Source organism: Apis laboriosa, unplaced genomic scaffold (assembly GCF_014066325.1).
Source record: "Apis laboriosa isolate Shangri-la unplaced genomic scaffold, ASM1406632v1 scaffold12_cov154, whole genome shotgun sequence".
In the NCBI taxonomy this organism is placed as follows: domain Eukaryota; kingdom Metazoa; phylum Arthropoda; class Insecta; order Hymenoptera; family Apidae; genus Apis; species Apis laboriosa.
The window spans coordinates 159475-179728 of record NW_025221207.1 but is presented as its reverse complement, the minus strand read 5'-3'; the positions used below and the strand labels follow the sequence as shown (position 1 = coordinate 179728).

Sequence of the window (20254 nt, the reverse complement as noted above, 5' to 3'; positions counted from 1 at the left end):
TTATTATTTTTTCTTATGTTGAATGCATTCCTATTATATATATATAAAGTGCATCTTGAACTATAGTCTTTAATCATGTTCAATCCTGATAATAAATTCGTTATTTTTCTAATTTCGTGTTTGTTTTTTTTTGTTTGTTTCATAACATTAAACACATTCCACAAGTATCATCAAATTATTAAAATGTCAATATTTTCAATATATACATTTAAATATTTGAATATCTGGGAATGTATATTATTTAAAAATAGACGCTATTTTTCTTTCGTAGATGCTGTTGCAATTAACGTTGTTTGTTCTCTTTGATACCTAAAAAAAAAACATAATTTAATTAAATATATGAAATACAATAAAAAATAGATTAGTTAAATTTTTTGTAATAATATGGTTCTTATACATATAATTTATTTATCTCAAAACAGAGAAATTCATACATTATGTATTTTTATTATTATTCATACATATTCGCAATAAATGTAATATATTAGGTATAAAAAAATCATTATTTTTCATGATATATAAAATATATATTTTTCATGATATATATTATTTCTTATTGTTTCGATATGATATGATTTGATACAATTTAAAATAATGTTGTTGTATAATATTTAAAAAGTGGACTTACATTATTCCTCGACTAACTTGATACAAAGCTGTTAGCGCGACAAAAAGATTTACGCTAAAAAGACTCCAGTTTTTTGGAGTGATCGCTAAAGAATATCTGGTCCAGATTAAGCCAGTAATGCCTAAGGCAGTTGATTGACTAATGGAAATTTGACTTGCTGGCCTCTGCAGATCACCGAGGCCAGCTATTACAAGTCCCTGTAATTTGTAAACTTCGATTTTTAAACTATTAAAATAGATTTAAATTATAAAAAAAAAATAAGAGATGAATAATCAAGCAAATGTAAGATGTATTCAGACAATTTATTTTAAAAAAGTGACCTATATTTAGGTAGATTAACTGCAATTTGTTGTAAGATGCATGCGCACGATACTTCATAAATTTTTTTATATATAAAATTTACAATTTTTTAAATTATAAACATCTGACATTTACACGAAATAATTTTTTTTTATTCCTTTTTAGAAAATATATTGATAATATATTATTGATTTTATATAGCATTATGGAAATACAGAATCATTACGAAATAATTAAAAGTCATAGTAATGATGTGTATCATTTTTTTTATAATATATATAATTATTATAATATATGAAAATATATTTAAATCAAATCTATATAGATATATTGTAATCAACAAATAATTTTTAAATATTTGTAAATTCAATGATAAAATAAAGCATTAATTATTTTAAAATAATACGTTAAAATATATTAAACATAATTAAACATATTAAATAATAATGTTTAACGAGATGTTAAAACTTCAAAGTTACTGACCCATTTAAAAGCTGGTGCCCAGAAGAATATAGTCTGCGGACCTGAAAGGGGAAAATACGTCGATACTACTGTTACATATTTCTTATAATAGTTGCAATACATATTATCAATAGAAAATTTAAAAAGGAGTAGAATAAAAATAATTCGTAATATAACGATAATGATTATGATTATGTTTTCGAATTTACGTGATCATGTTTCGTAATATATGCATATTACTCAATCATATTTCAACAAGTTTCAAATTCCAATTACAAAAACTTAATCTACGACAATCTTTAAACCATTTATTTAGTGATATTGATATATTATTTTTAATTTTCTCTTTGATATTATAAAAAATGATATTATAAAAACTTATAAGGAATATAAAAAAAAAATGCATAAAAATTTAGTAATCTTAATATATAGAGCAGCGTATCATAGTATGATATGATTTACATGCGTTAATAACGGTCAAGTCTATCTGAATTTACATTTATAAAATGTAAGAAATGTTTAAAGTTTATATAATATTACATGTATTTTTTATCTGCCCAGTCAAATGTAAGCAGTAGAATGACAGAAGCACATATGTCTACGCACGTGTTACTATTTGAAAAATCATCGATAACTTACTAACCAGCTGGATGATTCCACAGTGGTTGAAATTTCTGAGGTACAAACTTGCCAATCGAGTTCATTGTATTTTTATATATAACCGACATTGTGTTTTTTTATGTGTTCACACTTTTCACAAAATTGTTACTAAAAATTATTCAAAGAAAAAAAAATTAAAAAATTAATTATTTGAAGATCACAAAACGGGTGACATAAAAATGACAAGTAGTAAGACGATCCGCACACTGAGACTGAATATCGTGAAGTGCAATGATTGGTAGTTGCGCTACTGGTATGAGTCGTCCACACTTTCCTCACCCCGCTCACATTTCCGGGACCTAAAGTGTTGTGATATACTTTGTATATATTGTATATTTGTGTATGTCATTATATTCGCATACTCTTGCAAATAATTTAGAATTTTATCAAATATTCTTTTTGATCAATTGATATGATATATAGTGATATATAATAGTGATAAAATAATTAACATGCGATTATTAGCACATGGAAGTACCTTTCAAAAATTATCGATTCGAATCGATACTCAAATCATAATATATTATCATAAAACATTTTTAACTACTTTTGATTATATCTATTAAAGTAAAAGTAATATTATGATCTATAATTTAAATTAATTTTTCATTTTAAATCATATAATACTATTTACTTTATTATTTAATTAAATTTAATGAGTGGTTATGTTTTCAATACGATTTCAATTACTGACTTGTATATTTAGACATAAGATTACAATTCATCATTAAAATATTATATTATTTTAATTATACTCAATAATTATTAATATATTAATTTATTATTGTTAATTATTGATAATAACTATTAGTAATTATTGAGATGTAATGAATTATCATTTAAGATTATTATTAGATAAATATTTTTAAACAAATAATTATCAGTTATTAAAAAAAATTGTATGTATATTTTGGTATTTTAAAATGTAAAATTTGAATTAATAGTAAAAAAAATTTTAACCTACAATAATATAATTAATCTCTGAATTTTACAGACAATTTCCTATTAAAACATGTACATAACATAGTAATCGACATTGGCCTAGAGTATAAAATTAAATGCTCTGTGGAGTGCCAAGTCGTACATTGCATGGTCATTCTCTTCTAAAAATATGTATACTAACCACGTGTACTTGCAATTTTACGCGAAACGCAATTGCTATTCCGCGTTTTATCCATTGATTTCGAAAAAAAGAAATAAAAATATATATATTTACAAAATTTTATTTATATTACAATGTATATAATTTTTATAACATCGTAAAATACAAAAAATGTTTTAAAAAATTGAGTTTCTTAACGAGAAAATGCAAACTTCGTTTTGACTGATAAAATATTATCACTCGTGAGCTTTATTGTTTACATTTTCCATAAATTGCACCACAATTAAGACGAATACATTAGTCACATGTATTCTTATATCACAAAATAATTGATAAACATTTCGACATATATATAACTATATATGTAGTATCAGAATACATGAAATTTTTCAATATATATTCTATCTAATTTGTGCAAAGTTGTTGTACTTAGAAACGTTTAGGATTTTTTTTTATATTATTGTTTTGTTGTCTATATCTGAAGTAATCTCATTGGAACATTTATAGCAATATTACAATCATATGAAATTAAATAGATTCGTCAAAATTAAAGAAATTGTAGCACTGAGATAAAACATATAACATAAGAACTATGATTTTATGCATCAATTAAAGTACAATTTAATTTATTATTTTTTATATTTGGTATATAAAATAAATGCATAACTTAAATATCTTATTTAAAAGGCATGTGCCATAAATTGATAATTAACATATAATTTAAATATGTTAAAAATTCAATACAAATATATACTTTTTTTCAAGTATGTTGTCATGTTGTACATTTAAGGCACATAGTATAAAATATATAACAATAAAAAATATTGATTTCAGTTCAGTAAATGAGAGTCAAAGATATGGAAAATTTCTGTAATTTATAAAATATTAACAATTATTGCAATGTTTTAACATGATTAAGTAAAGTTTCAATCAAATTTTAAAATTTATTTTATTATTTAATTAAATTATAATTTATTTGATTTTATGATATTATTATGATCAATTTTATTTATTTTAAAAATTTATTTTTTAATTAATAATAAATATTATTTAATACAAACTCAAATCAAATTCTCTTCCATATCAATAACTTACATTTTTAATATTTTGCATTTTTAATATTATTTTTAAATAATACAAAATACAAAAAAATATAACATAATCAATTTTTTAATTATAAAATTTTTAGGTTCGTTATATAATTTAGATATTTTTCTCTCTCTCTTTTATTTTTTTTATTTTATTTCAATAAAATTTCTAATTGTTAAAAGTATTTAATTTTTTTTTAATTTTGCTAATCTCTGCGATAAAATACAATTACTTATATTTACAAAAATGTGTATAATACTAAAATATATTTTATATTAATATTAAATAATACTTATGTATAAAGTATATATTGATATATGTATATATCTTATATTATAATGATATATAATTATATAAAATATGTAAAAAAGAGCATTTGTACAAAAAAATAACTAGAAAAAAATAAGTAGAAAGTTTACAAACTACATTCAGCAACTTGTATCACTTAAAGAATAATTCTAAAAAATACGAATGCTTTGAATTATAAGAATAAAAATTTATCTAAAAATTATATTATGTATAAATTTGTTATAAAAAATGCAGTAAAAATTGGAATTATGGTTTTCTTCTATGAATAAGAGATCTTATAATTTTTTCATAAATGCAAATGGCAGTAATATTAAAATATTAAGAAGTTTATGCTTTTCAATATAGTTTTGAGCATTAGTCAATTAAATTAAATGAAATTTTACTCATATTTAGCATAATCAGCATAATCATTAGAATTCTTAAATTTTATTTTCTTATATTCTATTTTGTTGTAGTCATCTACTATCAAAACTCAATATAACATAGAGCTAATAATGAATTTATATGCAAATTTTTTAAAACAAGATTCTTTTTCAAAAGGTTATATATAAAAATTATAAATTGAATTATAAAAATATTTGTTATTAATCATATCCACATAATGTAAAAGTACTGATTGATCCATATATATCAACTGTAACATACTTAGTGAAATCGGTAGATACGCATATTTTAGCAAAAAAATTTGAAGGTAATTCAACAATAGCTAGTATTCCTGGCTGTTTAGGATCTTTACCCTCTTTAGATTTCCAAAACTTAGTTAGTTTATCTACATCATTCTTTGTATTTTTATCTTGTAGCTGGTTTGTTTGTAAATGGCAAATATACGAATCTATACTTTGACTAGTAGATATATGTGAGAAATCATTAGTTATTTTACTAACAGAAGGAGAACTAAAACTGTGACTCAGTACGGTTCTTTTCTCCGATTTTGGTTTACGTATGTGTAGAATTAAAGTAATATTCCACCAAATTAATTCATCAGAACTTACAGAAAGCAAAATTGGAATTTCAATCATAGAGGGAGCCCAATGTAATTGAGTAACTGGACTTGTATGAAAGTTCAATTTTCGTATTTCTTCGAATGTAAATGTATCAATAATCTGGAAATTATTAATATTATAATTATTAATATTTCTTATGTAGATATTAAAATAATTTATAATGAAAACTTACAGAAATGTTTCCATTTTCAAAACCTATGGCTAAATACTTTTCGTTTTGTGAAATTTCACAACATGTTAATTTATGATTATATGTTAGCCTAGAACATTCTATTATCTTAATATATGCTGGATTTAATATTATATCTTTCTGTAATTTATACAAAACCACATCTCTATTTTCATTTAATACAGCTAAAAAATTCTTTTGGTAGCTTAAACAACTAAAGATTATATCTGAACTTCCGTTCACTCTATCCGTTTGTAACCAATTCATATTTTTGATATTCCAAATTGTTATTATACCATTTCGAGTTATTGTTACTAAACATTCTTGATCAATTATATGAATTGCAATAACGTAACCTGTATTCGGAATTATATATTTTAATTTTATGTTTTCCCACACCTATAATAAAATAAAAATAAAAAATCAATTAAAATAATCAATTTCCTTCAATTTTTTTATATAATATATTGCCATGCGTTACCTGTAAATCTTTATCATCTGTCCCTCTACAAACGAGAATACCATTGTTAATTATATCCTTTTTTATATCTAATACTGTGATTAATTCCACATTAGATGAAAAGTTTAATAAACGAATATTTTCTTTACTTCTTGTATCAAACATATTAATCATACCTTTATCAGTAACATAAATTACTTTATCTGCATAAAGAATTAAATTATTTATTTTTCCATCAATTTGTTCAGTTTCTGCTATTTTATCATCACCAATTAATGTAATAATAGTATTTGAACGCGTTTCCATAACAATAGTATTCGAAGTATTGCCAAAATTCTGTACTTTTGCATCAAATAAAGGTTTTTTTATTGATGTACCAGTTCCTTCTACTGGAAATTTCCATTTATGAAGTAATCGATTCTCACTTCCACATATAATATGATATCCTTCATCTTTTAACCAATATGTGTCCAAAGAAGAAACACGACTTTTATAAGTAGTTATTGGATGAACTCCAATGTTTATATTCCATACATTTATAAAACCGCTAGAATCAGCTAAAACTATATACTGACCATCATCAGTCATACTGGCACAAACATAAACGGTTTTTTCATTTTCAACACTTGCTCTTACTTGTTTATTATAACTATGCATATGATTATTACTTGATCTAAACCATTTCACATATATAGCTTTTTTTTGAGTAACAATAAATAAAGAATTATTTTGTAGTGGCACACTGCAGAAGAAGATAATTTTCTTCTTTTTCAAATCTAAATTGTATGTTGATATATATTCATATTTATTACCATATTTACAATATGATATTATAACACCATGTATTTCATCCATTATATGAAGTAAAGAAGTAATATTATTTTCCAATGTAAATGCTATATTTTTAAGAGAACTGTAAAAATTAATAATATTTTAATTTTTTCAATTATCAATATGTAAACATTATCAATTATATTTACCTCTGAGGATTATGACCGTGATTTGATAATATATTTCCATGACAATCCCAAATCTAAAAAAAAAATTATTATTTTAATTCAATGAAAATTTATTAACATAAGTTTCTATTTAAATTTGTTTATACCCTTATTGTTCCTTTATTTGTACAAGCAGCAATAGAACTACTGTCATGAGAAAATGTCACATCTAATATAATTTCATTAGGAACAGAAAATACTACTGAACTATCATCACGAGGAATTTTACTTGTAAAAATTCCGCTCCAAAAAGATTGTTTTTGTCTTGGACTTAATATAGCATTATTACTTTCTTCATAATTTTCATCATCAAAAATTTTAAATAATTTTACTATACCACGATCATCTAAAGATAAGAAATAATCTCCTTCATTACATACAATAATTTTTTTTATGCAACAATTTTTGTCATGTCCATTGAAAACTTTTTGTCTTTTGAAAATGCTATACCATAAAAATATTTCACCCGATTGGTTTCCAATTAATATAAGATTTGGATCATTTATAAAACATGATGTACATATTTCTGTTGACATTTCTTCACTCAATGGTATATCTATTTGTCCTGTTTTATCATGAAATAAATATAAATATTTAGATCTTCCTTTTGCAAGTTTAATAGCAGTATCTTTAATGTATCCTGGATAAGGATGACTCATAGCAATTTGTACTATATCCAAGCATTTTTTTCGTCTATGTTCTGCTATAGTACTTGAATTTTCTTCTAAAAATTTTTCCAAGTCAACAAAGCGTTTTTCATATTCTGGATCACAATCTTTGGTAATATATTTTCTATAATTGTTTAAATCAATCAATAAATTATTTAAACCACTATGAACTATTGCTTGTTGGATGAAATCAAAATCTAAATATATATTAGGAAACTCATCATATAATTTTGCTTGCTCCAAATGATATCCAATATATGAATGACTATAGTTATCTGCTGGTAATTTCGAAAAATCACCATTGCAATATTTACGATATTTTTTAATCAATGATTTATGCATTTGTATTAATTCATTTTTTGAAAATTTTTGTCGAAGGTGACAAAGTAATAAATCATGAACACCGTATATATAACTACGTAATTCGTCATTCCACTGTTTAGCAGCAAGTGATTTATGACATAAATCAAGCATCATTTCTTCAACTTGAAATAGGCCACCCTCCCACAGAATTTCTAATGTCTATAAAATAAATATAAAATATAACAATACATATTAATAATCATATGTACATTTAGTATATTGTATTTTTTATGTATGTTTTTAATATATAAATATAAGATAATGTTAAAATTTGTACCTGTGGTGTTATGTTAACATCTTCTCTAAAAATAACTAATTCTTCATAACGTTTTCTCATTTCAAGAGGTAATTGTTCTATACACATATTAAAAATTACTTCTTGTTTTTCCCAAAATTTTTTAATTACACTGAAAAAGATATAAAATATCTATTAGTTGAAATTATGTTTATATATATATAAAATGATTCACATAAATTTATATATATTTAAAATATTACTGATTATTTTCATCCTTATTTCTTAATGAATTTAAATAGTACTTCCATCTGTCTGGACGTAATTTCATGTCATGTTTAAATTCCTTAAATTGAGCAGAAAACATTGCAATTAATAAAGGCATTCCTTTACATTCATCATGAATTCGTTTTGCTTCTAAGGGAAGATTTTCTATTTCTGTATCCAATACTTTAGCAAACAGACCTAAAGATTCTGTTTCGGTAAATCCATCATTCATCTGATAAATAATTGGTAATTATATATTGAATTATCATACATAAAATATTAGATAATTTGTAATTATCATACATAGAAAAAAAAATAATTTACCTCAATCACACGAGGTCTTTTTTCCCATACAACATCAAGATCAGCTGTAATTACTAATGTTTTGCAGCCAAAATCAAATGTTTCGATTATTTTTGAATCACAAACATCATCTAAAATTAATAAAGCATGGCAATGTTTTTCTCTACTAAAATGTTCTTGCAAAAAATAAATTAATGAATCTTTTAAAGATTCTGGTTTTAATGATTCTGGAACTATTTCCAAGTTCTTGACACGATGATACAATGTATTAAGTTGAAATAATATCTCTTCATCAACTGGACGTTTATATCCAAATTTGATCCAATATACTTCATTCTAAAGAAAAATATAATAAATTATTTAAAATCATGTAAAAATTAAAAATTTTATAATTAATATATAAGCTTAATATAAAATTAATATATAATTAATATATAATTATAAAAACTTACACAAAATATATTTCTTACAAATTTCATGTTTTTTAATGTACTAGCTGTTAAACATGATTTACCAAAACCTTTCATACCATGAAGTACAATATATTCATTTGGATGCAATTCTTCCAAATAACTTTGTAACTGTTTTATCTAAAATTAAAAACTATTAGATTAATTTTATATAAAAATTATATAAAAAATAAAATTAATGTTATAAATATTTGACAACTTTTTTTTAAACTTACATATTTGATTTCCATAAGCATGCATACAAAATAACAAATATCATAATTAATATATAATAACAATTAAACAACAATAAAAATTAATTTTTTATTTTACAATTTATTAAATCAATAAAATAAAAATGAATGTAATGAATTTTTAATATTTTAATATATATTATAATATTTTGATATATATACCTTTGCTTCTCTTACAACAGTTAATGGTGATGTTGGAGGAAGAGTAGGTGTATTGATATTCTTTATGTCACAAAATGATCTTACACTTTCTTCGAGTTTATCCATATCATTACTTAACCATTCATAATGATGTTTTAAAGCTTGACGAAAAATATCAAATGCACCTGGACCACAACTAAAAAATAGAAAATAATTTTATATATTATATTTAAATGAAACAATTAGTAAAACTTAGATAAAATAATAAAAATAAAGAATAGCTTAAATAAAACATTTTTAAAAAATTTTATAGTAAATTTATTTATATAAAATGTAAATTAAAATTAATTTTATGTATTATTTTTACCTTGGAAGTATATCTAATAAAATTTCAGCTTTTTCTTCTTTAGAAACACCTTTTTCAATTCTTGCTATTTGTATATCTGTTAATATATATTCTGATTGCAGTAGCTTTATAATACCATTGTGTACATCCATATCAGCCATTATACTTTTTCTTAATACTTTGAGAATATGTTGATGTAATTTATCCATTTTTATATTTTTTATGTATGCTTATATCATATTAATTTTTCTTGTTTTTAACAGATTTATCTATAAAATTAAAAAAAAAAATAATAATAAATAAACTCTTATTATAACATAAGAAGTTAAAGGTCATAAACATACATATAACAGGATATAATTTCTTATTTCTAAATATAGTAATTCAAGGTTTATAAATCAGCCTTGATAAACATTATACAAAATTTGAAAAAGAATTCTTCTATTTTATATTTTATATAAATATATTATGAATATTTTGAATGAAAAAAATATGAAAATAATTACATTTTAAATGTTTTGTTTATATAAATATATAACATATATAAATGTGCATATTTTATTCGTACAATTTTAAAAAAATTTATTTAAAAAAATTTAAATAATATAATGTACACAATACTAATAAAATTTAAATATATATACATGCATATTTCATATATATATATATATATTTTCTAATTTGCTTTATTGCTTTTGAAAATTATTAAAATTTTCGAATTTTATTTTTTAACATGATAAAAAATATGTTAAAAAATTCTTATTTAATATAATAACATAGTTACCTATTTTCGTAACGTTAAATTGATAAAATAGAAGAGGACTACGGTCAATGACTCCAAATTCAAACATAAATCATATGATTGTTTGATAAATTTTTTAAAACAAAATCTTATTAAATTTTACCTTATTAAAGCTGTTTATTCAAAAAATACAATTATTCTTCTTTTTATACGATCTTTATTTGATAAATAGAATAATCGAATTACCATTCAACTTAACTTCATCTCACTGTCTAGAAGAAAGTGACACTACTATCGTCTGCCTGAGTCAGGCAACATTGTTGCCAAATCTATAGATCAAATTCACATTCTGATTGGTTGTTAGTATCACACAACATCAATTTTCCCGCTATTTTTAAGCTCTCTCAAAAATTGTTCTTTAAATATTATAATTAAAATATTATAAATAATATTAAAATAAAAAGGCAATAAAATTAAATAGATAATAAAAGACTTAGTATTGTTAAAAATATGATTAAAAATATAAAAATATAATTGATAAAAATCATATGCTATGTATTTTCAATTATTCAAAACTTATTGGTGGACAAAAATATAACTTCTGAGAGAAAATAAAATATTCTTTGTTTTATTGAAATATATAGTATATATGTATAATATAAAAATATTAAAATATCAATAATAACAAATATTAATTATTAATTAAAATAAAATTAATAATTAATTTTATGTTTTTATCTTTTCTTATTAAAAATATTTTTTAATAAGAAAATAATTTTAAAATTAAAATTAAAATAATTTTTCTACGTATATTCAAATCATTATCAAAAGAAATTGATTTTTTTCTAAATAAATAATATGTTAATTAAATATATTAAAATTAAATATTTTTGTTATTATAAATAACGATAAAATTTAAATTTATAAAATTATAAATATTTTTAATATAAAATAAAAATTATATGAAACAAAAATTTAAAAAAAATAATCCTGCGATGGCCGGGAATCGAACCCGGATCAACTGCTTGGAAGGCAACTATGCTGACCATTACACCACCATCGCAGTTTGGATATCATTTGTTTAAGTAATTATATATGTTTAAGTAAATACACAATAACAAATATTAACTATACAAAATAATTATTTTATTTAAAAATAAAATAAATTATTACAATAGCCGGGAATGAAATTGGGATCAACTACTTTGAAAGAAAATTATGCTAACCATTATATCATCATCGCAATTAAAATTTAAGTATTTAAAATAAAAAATAATTTAGATATGTATATTACTTAAGTAAAAATGCAAATTAAAAGAAAAAAAAAACCCTGCGATGGCCGGGAATCGAACCCGGATCAACTGCTTGGAAGGCAACTATGCTGACCATTACACCACCATCGCAGTTGATATATGATCGTTTAAAATAGAAAATATTCAGAATACGTATACTATTCAAATAAAAATGTAAATTTAGAAAAGGAAGAAAAATAAATCCTGCGATGGCCGGGAATCGAACCCGGATCAACTGCTTGGAAGGCAACTATGCTGACCATTACACCACCATCGCAATTGAAATCTTATATTTTAAGGAAGTATAACAACTTAGAATAAGTTATCTGAATCAAAAAAGGAACAAGGTTTTTGAAAGAAAAATAAACTCTGCGATGGCCGGGAATCGAACCCGGATCAACTGCTTGGAAGGCAACTATGCTAACCATTACACCACCATCGCAGTTGGAAGAATACTTTCACATAGAGAAATTCTAGTTTCGTCATATTGAGAAAACTTATTCAAATCTATTATTTCTTTTTTCTGTTATAATTGTTATTAAATATATTTCTAGTATATAATTATTATTAAATATATTTCTAGTATTTTATCAATAATAATATTGTTCCTTCTCAAATCTTTACGAATTTTCACGAATTATATAAATGAGTATAATAGTTTATAATCATTTGCCTGGGAACACAAGATATTCTACCATTTACCAAAGAAAACACGAAATAATAACATGGAATCTTACAATTCCCTTTTCAAAATACAATAACTCAAAGATCGCAAAAATTCAATATCTTCATTCTTAAATTCACTTTTAACTTTAAAAATCGAAATATCGAATTTAAAATGATACGCATATGTGATAAAATTTAACTATTATATTCGATAATACGCGAATTAATTTACAACGTGTTCGAAATTCATTGTCGCGAGTGAGCACAACGAGACATATGATTCCGCGAAATTTAAAAATAACGGATTACGATACGTGAAACGCTATTGTCATCTGCGATACGTGCAAAATAGTACGTAATTCACAAGTTTTTATCACTTAATTAATTAAAGTACATTCGTTGAAATCGAATCGATTGTAAAAAAAATTAAATCTCAACGATTAATATCTGGGCAGTTTAATAACCGATGGTTTGAATGGTTTAATAAAGCACACGTGAGGTTTTGTTCTCGGTTCTCATAAATTAAACAGCATTACCCTTTCATAGCGATGAGCCCATTCTTAAATCTCTCGAGAGAATCTCGTTTTATCCCTAAAAATGAAAAAAGTTTGAAATCTGCCGGCATCGCGAAACGGGCGTGTACCCGTTTCCCCGTTACGGACTTCATAAAATTAACTTCATCGTTGCACACAATTAAAACGAAAGTTGCGGAGTGCGCCGCCTCGCGCATATAAAATTTACGGACCATTGTATTATTAATTTGTTGACGCGTACAATGGAGGAAAGTTTCATTTCGTTTTATTTCAATCTCGATATAAAACGATATATATTCAGAAATTTCTGTAATGCACACGACAACATTGTCTAACGATTCCCAACGATACGATCCTTGATGCGTGATCTCGAACGAGTTCGAAATAAAATCACCGTGAAACATCGAATTGGAGTCAACGAACGGCGAAGCCGGTTAAAAGATCGAATCGTTCTTGAATAATTCCACTCGGTGTCGTTATTGTTCCGCGATACGGGATTGCGAAAATGAATTATTCGATTACTATAGCCGTCCATTCGAAGCTTGACGCGTATAGGTGTGCTCGATGGTCCCGAGAGTAGAGAGACAAGCTGCAAATTCGATTACGTTAGAAACAGCATTTGGCGCTCAGCCCGCATTAGCCGTGCATTGGCTACTTTGCCCGATTAATTTGTCGCGGATTCACTGTTGCGGAAGCAACTGTGCCGCTCGCAAGATACGAATCGTGTCGCAGCCATTTTCCCGCCCCGCGAAACGTTACGGTACGCGAGAGAAGGTAATCGATACAACACCGTGCATCTAATTAAAGAGAGAGAAAACGATAACCAGGACACGCGAGCTACAATTTCAATTTACAAATTTACAATTTAAACTATGCATTATGGCAAGTTACGCCATAATATTAAAGGGGTGTCACGAAAATATTTCTTATCATCTGTAGCAAAAGTAATGATAATAGAGGGAATGGATGTGCAAAAAATGTTCGCTCGATCGTGATGAAAACATATTCATCACAGGACCGGGTGTGGAAATCAGTCGTTCATTCTTTAATTACGAGAATATCTCATTAAGAAAAAATGAAATTATAGAATTTACATATCGCGTGTGCGAAGAGTGGCCGGTTGTCTAAACGAAAGGCGCAAACAAGTATCCTCGTTCGTTCAGAAAGAATCGCGCAAAGTCGATTATATTTGCTTTCCTTTTTCAACACGCTGACGAACAAACGACGAAGTTTCCAAACGGCGAGAGAGAAACTTCACGTTCGTCCGTGAATTTATATCTCGATCCCCCGCGACAACGCGAGATTACTCGCAAGTTATACGCCGTATATCTAACGTTCCTTCGTTCCTTTCCTTTCGGTTCAGCCGCGATAGCTTCGCGCACCAGTTTCGCAAAACTTGCACAGCGAAAACTTGGCAAACGTGAGAGTTCATTGCCCCCCTTCCTGTCGTTATTTATTTACGTTTTGTTTGCCCGTTGGCGGGAAAGGAAATTCGCGTTCGAAATATAGCGTTCGAGGACGGGGGCAGGGTTGAAGAGGGATGAAGAGAAGAAAGGACAAAAAAAAAAAGAAAAGAGAACGAAAGAAAGAAGGAGAGGAAACGCGGGCTGGAATAAATTTCGTTCGAGTTAATAGGATATTCGGTGGGCGCGAGAGGCGCTCGCCTATTGTCTGATCCTCTGTTCTCCGGTTTCCCCTCGCCCCTCCTGCTCACCTCCTCTTCAAAGACCAGACCGATTGTGAGAGGGTAAATTCGAACCTCTTAGGGCGTTGATCGATCGCCACTAGTCTAAGCACTTCAAATAGTGCGATCGTGGTATGCGATCAGGAATGGCAATAACGTTGATAGGATGGTAATATGATTATCACCTGCGCGCAAGAGGACTCGTGGTGGGTGTTACACGTATAATTAGAGATGGGATTGAAGAGGTTCGGATAAGGGTTCGGATAAGAGAGGAGGGAAGGGAAGGCGCAAGTATAATGCCATGCAAATACACCTCCTCATCGCCTCTGGTCCGGCAGGAATAGAGTGCATTAATCCGCTAATGCACATGGGTCCCGTAAAATTAGATTCGGCCAGATTTAGTTGGAAACGCGATATTTCAGTGTCGACTGAATTCCAAACGACTCTGGTTTGCGTCGACTCTCGGACCGGCTCTCGTTCCTCCGAACCACCACGTACGAACCGTGAAACGTTGTTATCCGAGAGGCAGATTAATGTCGATATATGTATATATATATATACACACCGCGTCGCGTATCAAAACGTTCTCGATCGATGCAACACGCGGGTCCTTAATGCGGCATTAATTCAAAAATTTACGATCATCCGCGCCCGTCGATCGCGAGCCCGACCATTTACAACGCGGATCGCGTTATCGTCCTAACGCGATGGATATTCCACGCTCGGATTACGTACCGTCGCCGCGATGCCAATTTAATTTAATAGGATCAACTCATTTGCACTCGTAAATTCACCATTAATTAATAGCTCGCCGCCCAACCTATTACGCGGGCATTTTAATCGCGGACATAATAACGCGGCGATTTATTTAAGAAAAAAAAAAAAAAAAAAAGAAGGACGCAAAATATCTGTAAACAAACTGACGAATTATTTTTCTTTTCGATAAGCGACTCGTTTCGATAAGATCGTTCGTTCTTAGCCACGCCTCCGCTCGTCGCTTTTAACGATCCTCGAATTCCAGCAGCGCGACTTGACCTCTTCTCACCGTGGTCCGTCTCACCACAACGGTACAATGAATTTCCACGACCGCTCGTTAAAGGATTTCTTCCACTTCGTCCTCGTATGCTCGTTTTAACGCGCGACCGTAACTTCGTCCAACCGAGGCATTCTCTTCCTTCATTCGTCTCCTGTTCCGAGCTGGAACCGACCGTTTCCCTCGAGGGACAAATGCGCGCCTTTCTTTCGACGGCGCGACGATTAGTCGCGTCCAATTAAATTTAACGAATTTCCACGAGCGCGGCTTGATTGGTTTCATTAATTACGCATGCACTACTCGGACAGGGGCAGCGCTGCCGAAAACGCGCCACCAGCCTTGTTGTTCCGCGCGCTCGTTGTTGCGTGGACGTGTCGCGGGGTTGCGCGCCATGCCGTTTCTCCGCCATGGCTCCCAGTTATTCTCTATTCTCGCGTTTCGTTCCGTGCACCGCGTTCCGCGGGATCGAGAGAAAGCGATCGAAGCGACCGATTGCCCTCGCTCTCTCGAGCGACTCTGCCCTCCGGGAACCGACTACCATCGGCGACGGTGCATCGAATCGGTGCAAGGCCACCGCGATGCGTGCCTATATTCAGGATTTGCTAATTAAATTCTGCGCTCTACGGTATCCGCAGCTATTCGTCGGTTTCCTCCACTTGGCTGAAATATTGGCCAATAACGGCGCGTGGCAAATTTCTCGTTTCAACACCGACCGCAGGCTGGTAACGTAATTGTTTGTTTGGCAAGTTAACAAAGTTGGTGCGAAAAAAGAAGGAAGAAGAAGAGAAAAGAAGAGGGGAATTTCTGTCGCTTTGAAACTCGTGGCTGGAGTTCGAGGATATCGACTCGATCCAGGCAATCTCGGCTTCCGTTGTCGCGGAAAACGGAAAGAGAGGAAAAACGTGGTGGTAAAAACGAAAGGCGTCGATGAAAAAGACGTCGATGTTGAGGACGATGGTTGAGCAGGAAATTAGATGCAAACTTGGGGCTGGATAAACGCAGGAAAAAGATGTTTCCTGGTTGGATCGTTCCGAGGCGCCGGCAGAAGTGCAGGACGAGCGGCTGACATGCGAGATCCCTATATACGCCTATCGACACGAATATGCTAATGTTTCCCGTGGCGCGTTAGTTATGCTAATTCCACTATGATTCACCGAGGCAAACATATGCTGCCTTGCATTTTATGCCGACCACCTGCGGAGCTCTAATTGTCGATGAATTATTAATTTACCGACGAGTTCGCTCTTTTATGCTTTCACTTTTTAAACGTGCCTCGTTTTACGGGGCGCGTAAACCCCGTAAATGTGAATGTGTGCAAGCGTGTGTGTGTATGTATGTGTGTCCTTGAGCAACGGTGATAACGGTAAACCGTGCACCTATTATTATTATTACGTTTGTTCGCCTTTAGTCTATTTTTTTTTCTTTTTTTCTTTCGCTTCGAGTACCATTTTTTTTTCGCATCGTATCATTATAACTATATACGTTTCTCGCATAATTACATCAGTACTGTAATAATTATAGCGATATAATTACATAAAACACTCGTGCGCATACTCACGACAGAAACGGCACGCTCACGTCCATCCAACTCCGAAAAAATATCTTCCATCGAACATCCTCGAAGGCATCGAAGACACCCATCCTTCGTTCAGCCTTCTTATTTCCGTGAGAATGCTAATTAACAATTGGCAATTCGCTGTGCGATGCTGGGCGTAAAATCGTAAAACGGTACGTTGGCGCGGGGTAACAAGGCGTGAAGGGTGATTTAGCCCAGGGTGACGTCACGCTTGTCACCGAGAAACTCGAGGTTTCGGAGGAGTGTGGAGGTGGCCGTCGGGCGAGGAAACAAGATCGTGGGACCGTGTTGGACGAGGTGGCGGAGGAGAGGAGAGGTTGGAAGGGGAGGCAGATCCCTGCAGGCTCGTAAACCGGCGCAATGGCCCTGAGAAGGGGGAGGTTTTCGCCAAAAAGCGGACGGAGGTCGTCAATGTTGATGATGCGTGGATCACGATGTACTGACGGCTCCATCATAGGCCGACGTACGCCCCTGCTGCTCGATCGGCCCGCTCTTTCCCATTCTATGCCAAGATATATGCCACCTCCGCGAGGCCTATTCCATTTGCTTTATTGAAATAACTCGAGGAGGAAGGCGCGCCTCCGTCGACACGTCGCGCGGATGGAAAGGGGAGGCCGGGCCTCGATTCCCTCGATTCCAACGATTTTCGACCGTCTACTTTTCCGAGGATTGTCTCGTGCGTCGGTGGATACCCCACCCGCGCGAATATTCATCTCTCCAAACTCCTACTGGATGGAATTCTGAGTGGTGTGCTGATCGATGACGCGTGAATAATGCATGGGCGCAGTGTTTGCACTAGCTAAAGATCCAAGTAACTCGGAACGATAGACCTAAATCTATATTAAACAGATTTGGAAGAAAATTAAACACTACTTTTCAAATCTATAGCATAAGGTTGTGATATATTTAGGCGAGAGATGTTGAAATTAAATAAACTTTCTTTCTTTAACGATTACAATGTTAAAATTCAAAAATTCGTTAAATAGATCGAAAAGAAATTTCTAATGAAATTTCGTTTTATATTCTTATATCCTTATAATAAATTTGGACACTCATGGAAACGAATATGAAGCTTAAAAAGGTTAAAGGATTAAAGAGATATCGAATATTGATAATTTTCTTTCAAGATTATCAATATTAACATTCAAAAATTCGATAAATAGATGGAAAAGAAATTTCTAATGAAATTTCGTTTCATCGCAATTCTATCCTTATAATAAATTTGAACGCATAGAATATGAAGCTTGAAAAGATTAAAGGGTTAAAGAAATGTCGAACGTTGATAATTTTCTATCAAGATTATCATAATATTAACATTCAAGAATTGGATAAATAGATCGAAAAGAAATTTCTAATGAAATTTTGAACACTCATGGAAACGAGTATAGAGCTTCAAAAGTTAGAGAGACGTCGAACGTTGACAACTTTATCGTATAGGAAGAAAAAGGCGCGTCGTTCTATCCATTAGCGTGTCCATCGGTTTTTCTCAACGAAACCAGGTGACACGTAGGGAGCTAGGTATGGTACGAGTCTTCAATGCCCGCACCTCCATGTGTGTCCGTTCCCCTCTTGGCCGGCTATTTACGGGCTAATAATGGAAACGAGTTTCACCGCATTACGATCAACCTGGACGTAATTATAATTAACCTTGAGTATTGGCGAGCTTCCGTGGTCTAGGAAGTACATCTGCTGTCTCGTTGCATATATATATATATATATATGTATACGCACGCAAAAAGTCGTTAACATCCCGCAGCAGCAGCAACAGAGAAACCGGAAATATCGTTGAGCGCGCTCCCCGTAATCGTTGCATGGAAAAAAGAATTAAATACGTAATAAGTAAATAAACTTAACGATAGTTGGTGGTTACGTCGTCGTCGTCATGGAGACGATATTTGTACGACTCGACTACTCGTCTTGGTAAGCGTGCGAAATACACGAAATGTTGTGGACGATGGTCGAAGATTATCCGTCCGTGTAAATATACCTTGCACTCGAAACTTTGCGGATCGTCTGTACAAATACACGCGAGACGTTCCTTCAAATTTATTCGTCGTACTCGTAAAGAAGTCGATTGAAAAATTCGCGGCTTACGCGATCATTAGCGAGATATATTTTTCGAAAATATGGTTTCGACGGATGGAGGAGAAAAGGTGGAGGAAGAAAGGTTTGCGACGCGGTTAATCGATAACTTCCACAGCCGTATCCGACCGTGTCGTCGCGTATTGACGCCTCCACTTTATTCAATTGCTCGTCCAACACAAGACCCTCTTTCCTCCCTCCTCCCCCCTCTCTCTCGACACTTTAGTCCGGGGTACAAACATGTTTTTTCGCTTTGTTCATTTCCGGGGTGAACGCGCGGAGGATGCCGCGGTTCCGGCGTTGCTTCGTCCGTCCAGTCGTCGTGCGTCGTCTCGACGTCGGGGCGTCGACGGGGCCGTTTAGTCTTTGACCACGACGGGAGGGTGGAAATGCCCTGTGGAAGAACGATACTCGGGGTAGATCAAAAAAAAAAAAAAAA

At 30.3% G+C, this 20254-nt stretch overlaps 2 protein-coding genes and 4 non-coding genes across 9 annotated transcripts in view; all 6 read right to left on the bottom strand.

The window, feature by feature from the left end:
• On the bottom strand, positions 1-2270 carry LOC122720414 (mitochondrial pyruvate carrier 3-like). The gene is made up of 4 exons (XM_043947138.1): positions 2034-2270; positions 1412-1452; positions 629-825; positions 1-309 (listed from the first exon to the last, which is right to left on the bottom strand). Exons 1-4 carry the CDS (start codon positions 2116-2118, stop codon positions 255-257), a joined length of 378 nt encoding a protein of 125 aa, XP_043803073.1. The 5' UTR covers positions 2119-2270; the 3' UTR covers positions 1-254.
• A 2555-nt stretch (positions 2271-4825) lies between these two features.
• LOC122720373 (apoptotic protease-activating factor 1-like) overlaps positions 4826-20254 on the bottom strand; it is a 48989-nt gene continuing 33560 nt past the window's right edge. Inside the window, exons 1-12 of one of the 4 annotated variants that reach the window (XM_043947042.1) lie at positions 17716-18018; positions 10229-10476; positions 9883-10057; positions 9470-9607; positions 9039-9353; positions 8711-8946; positions 8490-8619; positions 7289-8371; positions 7164-7216; positions 6205-7096; positions 5727-6122; positions 4826-5653 (exon numbers count right to left, since the gene is read on the bottom strand). In XM_043947042.1, coding sequence (XP_043802977.1) covers positions 5135-5653; positions 5727-6122; positions 6205-7096; positions 7164-7216; positions 7289-8371; positions 8490-8619; positions 8711-8946; positions 9039-9353; positions 9470-9607; positions 9883-10057; positions 10229-10416 — 4125 coding nt within the window. In that variant the 5' untranslated portion in view covers positions 10417-10476; positions 17716-18018 and the 3' untranslated portion in view covers positions 4826-5134. Of the gene's footprint in view, positions 5654-5726; positions 6123-6204; positions 7097-7163; positions 7217-7288; positions 8372-8489; positions 8620-8710; positions 8947-9038; positions 9354-9469; positions 9608-9882; positions 10058-10228; positions 10477-11112; positions 11170-17715; positions 18019-20254 lie in introns of those variants that run through there. The other 3 variants (XM_043947041.1, XM_043947039.1, XM_043947043.1) reach the window with 3 other exon arrangements.
• Positions 11941-12012, bottom strand: Trnag-ucc. Its single transcript has one exon. It is a non-coding gene; the product is annotated as a tRNA-Gly (tRNA).
• On the bottom strand, positions 12281-12352 carry Trnag-ucc. The gene has a single exon. It is a non-coding gene; the product is annotated as a tRNA-Gly (tRNA).
• On the bottom strand, positions 12447-12518 carry Trnag-ucc. Its single transcript has one exon. It is a non-coding gene; the product is annotated as a tRNA-Gly (tRNA).
• On the bottom strand, positions 12612-12683 carry Trnag-ucc. The gene has a single exon. It is a non-coding gene; the product is annotated as a tRNA-Gly (tRNA).

Coding starts and splice junctions, on each gene's coding strand:
- LOC122720414 (XM_043947138.1), bottom strand. CDS start 2,118: ATGTCGGTTATATATAAAAATACAATGAACTCGATTGGCAAGTTTGTA. Junction 1,453..2,033: donor ACTGTGGAATCATCCAGCTG/GTTAGTAAGTTA, acceptor TTCCCCTTTCAG/GTCCGCAGACTATATTCTTC. Junction 310..628: donor CAAGTTAGTCGAGGAATAAT/GTAAGTCCACTT, acceptor TTTTTTTTTTAG/GTATCAAAGAGAACAAACAA.